General features: G+C 42.4%; 1 protein-coding gene across 1 annotated transcript in view; it reads left to right on the forward strand.

The window, feature by feature from the left end:
• The window catches only part of TECRL (trans-2,3-enoyl-CoA reductase like), a 67,515-nt gene extending 63,506 nt beyond the window's left edge, over window positions 1-4,009 (forward strand). The window contains exons 9-12 of the mRNA XM_009649210.2: window positions 338-395; window positions 1,746-1,831; window positions 2,272-2,317; window positions 3,882-4,009. Coding sequence (XP_009647505.1) covers window positions 338-395; window positions 1,746-1,831; window positions 2,272-2,317; window positions 3,882-4,009 — 318 coding nt within the window. The remainder of the gene's footprint in view (window positions 1-337; window positions 396-1,745; window positions 1,832-2,271; window positions 2,318-3,881) is intronic.
• Window positions 4,010-7,894: the final 3,885 nt, after the last annotated feature.

The following is a 7,894-nucleotide window of genomic DNA, read 5'->3' on the forward strand; positions in this document are numbered from 1 at the left end:
GTTCAGAAAAGTATCTTGCTAAATTCCTTAGACCACAGGGAGCCTCCCTGATCTCCCCAGACCAAAGCATGTTGCAGATGCTGGGCACAGGAACCCACCAAAGGCCTGCCTGCACTGAGCTCGGCTTTCACCCCAGCTGGCACCTGTGGTGCTCAGGGGACACTTGTGTGTTTGACAGAGATGACAGAATGTACTTCCCATGGGAGAGTGATTTCAGAGTACGTATTTTCTGGATACAGAGGCTAAGTTGTAACGGGGATTCTGGTTACATGCTGCAACGCAGTCACCACAGCATTTTTAGGCATACAGCTGAAAATATGTTTTTAATGTCTTGCAGATGTGTGAAGCTGGAAATCACTTTATCAACGTAGCTTTAGCTCACCAAAATCATTCAGGTCTGTCTTTGTTTCCTGTTTCTCTATTTAAGACTGAAGTGTACTTAACCTATCCATCTTCTCTTGGTATATAGTAATTTATGTATCTACATCCACAGAATAAAGAAAGATGAAGTATGTACCATGCCATCGGTATAATGCCTTCAAAATAAATGTGGTGACAAGGAAACATTAGCAAGACTTGTGTTGTTCCAGATTATAGCAAATTAATCTTAATTATACACAACTGCAATTTAAATATGGATTTAAGCATGGAAGTTCTCTAAAGCATCTTGTTGACTGACAACAGAGTACTCCACTTTGAAGAAGTTTCAAAAACTTTTAAACTGGACTGCAGAGTTTTTAGGTACATGCATCTCATGCAGAGACACGGACACACACATACACGACTAGATGAAGATAGGCTCATGAATACCTACACAGGCATCAATGCATACGTATGCTCTTAAAAGGCTGCTCCAAGCATGGGTTTCCAGGGTCTTTTGTACCATGAGAATAAAAGTTCTACTATATATAGTAGAAAGTAAAATGTATTTTTAGATAATAATAGTATAATTTTGCACTGTAACACCCTATTCAAGAAAATACTTCCCCACAGTATGATCAACTTCTCACGCTGAAGTCAGTTTCTATTCTGGAAAACTTTTGATGTGCTGTGGTCAGGCAGGGGCTTATGCCCTTTGTTGCAAAGGGGCCTAATTTGTTTTAAAATCAGCGAGAGCCAAATAATTCATCGGCGTTCTCAGTGCTGACAAGTGTTAAAGACAGCACTCTTGCCAGGACGAAGTGTTAAAAATGAAGCGTTGCATATGCGGCATTTTGTGTGAGCTTTATCAGTGGCTGTAGAGAGCCACGCTGTTAGCGCTGGAGTTGTTTTCCTGTGCTACCCTGGGATGAGGATGCGAGAGGGGACAGGTTCATGTTCCTGAGTCAGGCTGAGTAAGATCCAGCTGCATCCTTTATATCCCAGAAGAGTGCCCTTAGCCCTCGCCTGCCAGCTAGCCCGCATTAAACTACTTGTCTCTCTCTTCCTCTGAACAAAGGTTGCACCCTTTGGACATGCCAGACCTTTCCAGTAAAAACTGGTCCATGGCTTGCTAAGCAGCATTCTCACTAGGATAAATGCAGCTTTTGCTGTCTCAAAAGATTTCACCAAAACTTTTTTAACAAGTTGTGCACTGGGAGTGTTGGCCAAGGGGATGGCTGTTACATAGGCAAGATGTGATAAGGCTCAGATCCCTCCCCTGTATTGAAACTGGTTTTGTCTCTTTGGGTTTTTATTTTCCTTCTTTTTTTCTTTTTCCTTCTTTTTTTTTTTCCTCTTCTTTTCTTTTTTTTCGTTTCATAAAGGTAGTAAAGCCTGTTTTCCAAGTCCAACCTACAACCCCTTCACATGGCTCTTCTTGCTGGTATCCTGTCCCAACTATACATATGAGGTACATGACTTTCTTCTGCTTATACGCAAAGGGTGGGTGGTTACTGTGTTTCAGCCTTTGCCTGCAGAAAATCTGCAATGCCTCCACGCTGTTCCCCCTACACATCAATCATTATGTTCTGTATGTCAGTCTCCTTGCTCCCACAAATATTTCTCCACCAGACCCTTCTCTTCCCTCACAACAATATCATGACTTGTATGTATATTGCCCTCCACTACAGACTCCACAGCAACCCAAGGATTTACCACCTGTCTCTTCACCCCCATCCAGCACACTGGGGGGGGGTGTCCCTTTTTAGCTATTTTTCCTCCCTAATTTCCATTATGAGTATCACACTCTTCTTCCAGGGAGAGCTTCTGGGGAAGTGGTCACTTTTGAAAACTTGCCCTTTTGCTTTATGTAAAGTATACAATTAACAGTGCCTTTTTTCTTTGCAACAGGTTGGGTCTTGGATTAGTTTCACAGTGATGACACAAACCCTACCAGGTAAGTTTGAAACAGAATGAAGAAAGCCTCTAAATTGTTGTTTGCAGAAGCGCATTCTGGAAATATAAAATTTTCCAAAAAATGTATGGCCTATGAAATATTGCCATAAACCCCCCCCCATGACATGACTGTATATAACTTCAATGTGCCACCCCCAGAAAGCTCTGGAGAGCACAAACACTACTGCAACACCTTCTTTTGATCAAATCCAGCTCTTTGCTTTTTGTGAAATACTGTTCTTTGTTCTGTTTCCACAGTGAAAACAGAAGTCGAAATTTAGAATAAAAAAGAAGTCAGTATTCTTCATTTACAGTCAATCATTTTTGATGTAGGAAAACTTCTTTGCATTGCAAACCTGGTACTTCTAATAGGGAGAGGAAAACAGACATACTCAGTATTTCAAAAGAGGAAAAGACACACATGTTCCTGGAAGCATTTCCCCATTTGCTTATATCAGGCAGCCAGCTTGTAACAGTAGCCTGCTTAGTAGTGTTTGCAACTCTTGCTCAGTACTTCCCTGCATCTTTGAGACCTAAATACCCATACAAATATGGTCGCTGGGACTGGGCTGTCGAAAACATTCACTTTTCAATTATTTTTCCATTCCAAAATAGAAACCTATAAAAGCTACTTGCAAAAATTAGCCCCACATGGTTTGCAAATGAAAAAGAAAGGAATTTCAAAAGTGGATTAAACTGCATCATCCAAAAATTAAACTTTTAATTTTGTTTGAAAAGATACACCATTTTTGTGCTTTAGGCTCCAGTATGGAAACGACCTGAAAGTTTGGGGACGTTGTGGGGCTGTGTTTATGAGGGCAGGGAGCAGCAACACATGCAGCATGCTCATCCTTGCTCTAACTGTCCCAAACACAACCCGCCCAGACACCCAACGAATGTTTCTGATCCACCAGCTCATTTTAAGGAAGAAAGGACAGTGAACTTGCAAAAAACACTTGTGAAAGCATTCCCCATTCGGTGCCACTCAGCCTGAAGGGAGGGGTACACTAGAGACCACCTACTGGATCCTGACAGCCACAGCGGGGGCCTGGGCATCTGCAGTTGTTAGGCTTTGTGAGACCTTGCTGCCAGGCAGCTAAATCTGTTCCTGCACCTACTGCCTGCTTGCTCCAGGCCCGAGCTCTCCCTCCACGCAACAGGAGGTTACAGCACAGCTCCGTGTTGTCGTTGGGAGCCAGAGGTAAAACCAAAGAAACCTAGGCCAAAAGCAAACTAGAAAACTAGTCGACAAGAGGCCAGGGGTAATTCTGTGTTGAGACGCCACCATGCCCAAGGTCGCTTTGTGATTTATGGCGAGGTCATAGGTGATAGAGGGTGTGCCTAATAGATGTGAGCATCATCTGTGTGAGTCCTGATATGCAGGCTGAGCCTCAGGCTATGGCATATCAGCAACTGCAAGGCTGAGAGCAAGGGCAGGGTTGACTTGTCTCTGCCCACAGAGGAGACTGCAGACTTTTCCATAAGCCCTCTTGTCTTCACAGAAACAGACACTGAAAGAAGCCACATGATCCTTTTTTTTTCTTTTCTCTCTTTTTCCTTGGTAGTTGGCATTTTTGCTTTCCTGATGGTCATCCAGATGTCTCTCTGGGCCCAAAAGAAACACAAGCTGTACCTGAAGAGATTTTATCCAGAGGTGCGGAGAAAAGCAGCTATGATTCCTATCATCTTCTAAGCTCTTCACAAGGCTTGGAGCCTAAGTGTACAGTTCAAGAGCTAACAGAGTAAATGAGCCATTTCATTCAGTAACCAAAGCGGATCAGAGGAAGAACTACTAGATATCTTTTTCAGAAAATTAACAGTTCAAGATGAAAAGCTTTTAATTAAGTGAAAAAATGTAGCTCTTGAATTCTTGGTTCCTGCTAAAAGATATGATTTAATTAGATTTTCTGTAATGGAGCTAATTGGGAAGGAACAAGAAAATTGCTTATATTGAATGTTAGGCTAGATATTTAGCTGGTGTAAATGGGCACAGATGCTGTTAGAATTAACGAATACAACTCATCTGCATGCATTCAGGTCTGGTGATATTAAGGTTCGGTGTTAGATGTTGAGGAGAGTCTTGGATTTTTGCATCAGAAGATGTTTCACAGCCTTATTTGTATTAAACTGCACAGAAACAGCATGTTCTGCCTCAGCTTGTCTAAAGAATCACATCAAAGAGCGACTGCTATGCTGTTAACACAAGTTTAGTCTAGCTTTACAAGGTTTTTCTTTCTTTTTTTTTTTTTTAATTTAATCCCATAGCAAATTGTTCAATGCAAATTGGCTTAAATTGATTACTGCAGAGAGGTCCGGATTTCTTTTATTTCCAGGTAGGCAGATCAGCCCCACGACCCCAGGAGGGGACTGTTTGTGAGGTGCTTCCCATCTCGCTACTAATTTGCAGCATGACCTTGGGTATGTCACTTAAGTCCATCCCCCTTTCACACATTGAACAGTTCTGGAAACAGCAGAATTCTTTCGGGACTAACAAGCGTGTTAAGATCCCCATGTCTGGATGCAGTCAGGCCCTGAAGACCCATCACCATACTTGTATCAAGCACTGTGAAATCCCTGGGCACAAGGTGAACCGGAGTGCAGCTCATTATCGAAAAGGAAAGGGATCCTGCCAAATACATTTCAGTCCGTATCTGAACTGCCTCAGACGGATGCTGCTGAAAGGCTTCAGCTCCCATTCAATTTGGTCAATCTCTATCTGCTACTCTGCTTTCCAGGACATTGTTTTTTAAGGGATTCTCTGGGCTTGTTATTCAAGTCCTGAAAACTCTATTTAGCTCCATTTGCAAATCAGTGGCGTCCAAGTCATGCAGCAGCACAATTTTTAGCAATTTTTGTTCCAGAGAGCAAAAGAACCAGAACTGCTTCAGCAAGTATTTAGATATGGAGACTTAGGGCATTAAGTCCAGTTTTCATTCTATTTCTCTTGTGCATTTATCAATGTCTTTTGGCTCCCTTAGGCTGGTGAAAAAGCTTGCCTAAAGAACTTTAATCATTAGGGAAACACTGGAGTACACAAGCAAGGCAGGCAGTTTGTCTCCTAAAGGCGTTGTTATCTTTGCGCCAGCTCAAGTGTTCTAACAAAGTTAATTTGCCCAGTAAATTGGGTTCATATCCCTCTTCTAATGTCTACCTTGCAACGCTTACCCTATTAGCCACTGTAACTCAATTTCATCCTGGTAATGTAAATAAATCACTTTCCATATTTTTTAACTTGTAACCTGTGAACACCTAGAATTTTTCATTCCTCTCAATGGAAAACCCGAGTCACAGTGAGCATCCATTTCTCTAACCCAGACTACTAGTAAAGATCTATTTTTGAAAAATTATTTTCTGTACTCTTTAGTCACTTATACCTAAACCCAATATTTTTGAAACCCATTTTTTTCCAGCCAGTGTGCGATGCAGGGGTCAAGACTGTTGTCTATTTTTTTAATCCAGCTACTGGGAATGTTTTCATTTCATGTTTACGAAATGTCTCATTTTAGCAATCTTCAAGTTTTAAATAGTTCACATGGGAGGGTTACTTGCCAATATTACTTACTTATCTGTTAGTCTCTTGATTACAATGGCTGCAGCTTTAAGTCTATTCAAGGCATGTTTCCAGAGAGATTCCAGTTGCTAGGAGCGGGGTTCCTATTCAACAATGAGCTTAGGCAAAGGATGTACTTCAGGAATTGTTTTCCTCCTTGCGTGTTACCTGGTCATTCAGGACATGGGGTGGGGGAGAGAAGGGGTTTGGCTCCTGTAGTAAATGACTAAAGTTTTAAAATGGAGGTAAGAGCAAACACTAGGTAAGAACAAATGAAGATGTGTTACTGATGTGGTTTAACCTGGCAGGCAGCTGAACACCACCCAGCCACTGGCTCACTTCCCTCCTCCCCAGTGGGATGGGGGAGACAATCAGGAAAAAAAAGATAAAACCCATGGGCTGAGATAAAGACAATTTAATAGAACAGCAGAGGAAAAGAGAGGTAGTAGTCGTGGTAATAATAACAATAATAGTAATAATAATAATGGAATATAGAAAAAAAGTGATGCACAATGCAAGTGCACACCACCTGCTGACCATCCCCAAGCAGCGGTCACTGCTCCCCGGCCAACTCCCCCCAGTTTCTATACCAAGCATGATGTCATATGGTCTGAAATACCCCTTTAGCCAGGTGGGGACAGCTGTCCTGGCTGTGCCCCCTCCCACCTTCTTGTGCACCAGGCAGAGCAGGGGAAGCTGAAAAAGTCCTTGACTGGTGTAAGCACTGCTCACCAACAACTGAACCATCAGTGTGTTACCAACATTATTCTCATACTAACTCCAAAATACAGCACTACACCAGCTACTAGGAAGAAAATTAATTCTATCCTAGATGAAACCAGGAGCGTTACAGAAGGCTGGCCCAAATAAGCATGGCAGATATTTTGAGATTCACCAATGGGGTGTTGACCAGCTAAGATTGCTCTAAACAGTGTTAAATGGCTTCACAAATAGCAATAAATCCAACTTCCTGCACCTTCACAGATCTTTCTGTATTGCTCTGCCCTCTCTGCTTTTCAGGGCAAGTTCCATATAATTAGAACAAGTAAGTTAACTTCCTGGCGTGGGGGCCATGTTTTGCTTTAAAACAAAAAGTATATAAAAATGGTCAGTTTTTGTTTTGATAAATATTTTGGTGGCCTTGCTTTGAAAAAACAAAGCCTACAAAAAAAACCCAGCAAAGGAAAAACCCAGGCAAAAAGTAAGTATCACTACATAAAAAAATTGCGATCAACAGTGATTTTAGCCACAAATGCCATGCACCTTTGGAACCAAAACAATTGTCTCTACACAAACATTTTAGTGGGAAAGTTTGTCATGGCTGTGCAGTCATAGGGAAAAAAATGCCTTACTGAGATCTAAATACACTGGTATTTCCTGCATTAGGGGCTGACAAGGAAGTAAATGGTTAACTACAAATTCCTTTGGCAATATTTTCTCTTAAGCACAGGCCTAACTTCTCCAGAGCCATCAGTAGGAGGAAGGCATGGGCAAGGCCACACCACTACCAGAATGTTTCATGGTCGAAGGGAAGGAGTCAATCTCCGACATGAGCTGTCAGACGCAACTCAGGTAGTTGCTCCCCATTTTGGCCACTCTCAATATGGGATCTGCTTCACAGGCATTGCTAAGGATATCACCATTCCGGTGCACTGGATGCATTTGTATCCATGGAAAAGGGAAAATAATCAGGATAATGCGAATTATATGGTGCAATCCTGCTTCTTGATTAGGGCCATGAAATCCACTACTTGCCACAAAAACTAATTTGTCCCTTGGAGCTAAATCCCTTTCTGATGCTGTTTTCCTCAGTTTTGGCATCTGGAAAGGTGACAGCCTGCAGGGCAGTGAATCCACTCCTCACGGTGCCCTGCCCTTGCCTGTGCTCCCAGGGCCAGCCTGAGCTGCCCTGTGGTTTCTGCCAGCCCCAAAGCTTTCCTAACAGCTCGTAGAGGCAAATTATGGCATTTGTCACAAAAGGCAGGAGGCAGCATCACCGTACAGCAGAAGAATCAAGTGGCTGAAGCT

This window comes from Egretta garzetta, unplaced genomic scaffold (genome assembly GCF_000687185.1).
Source record: "Egretta garzetta isolate BGI_Z169 unplaced genomic scaffold, ASM68718v1 scaffold41, whole genome shotgun sequence".
NCBI classification, from domain to species: domain Eukaryota; kingdom Metazoa; phylum Chordata; class Aves; order Pelecaniformes; family Ardeidae; genus Egretta; species Egretta garzetta.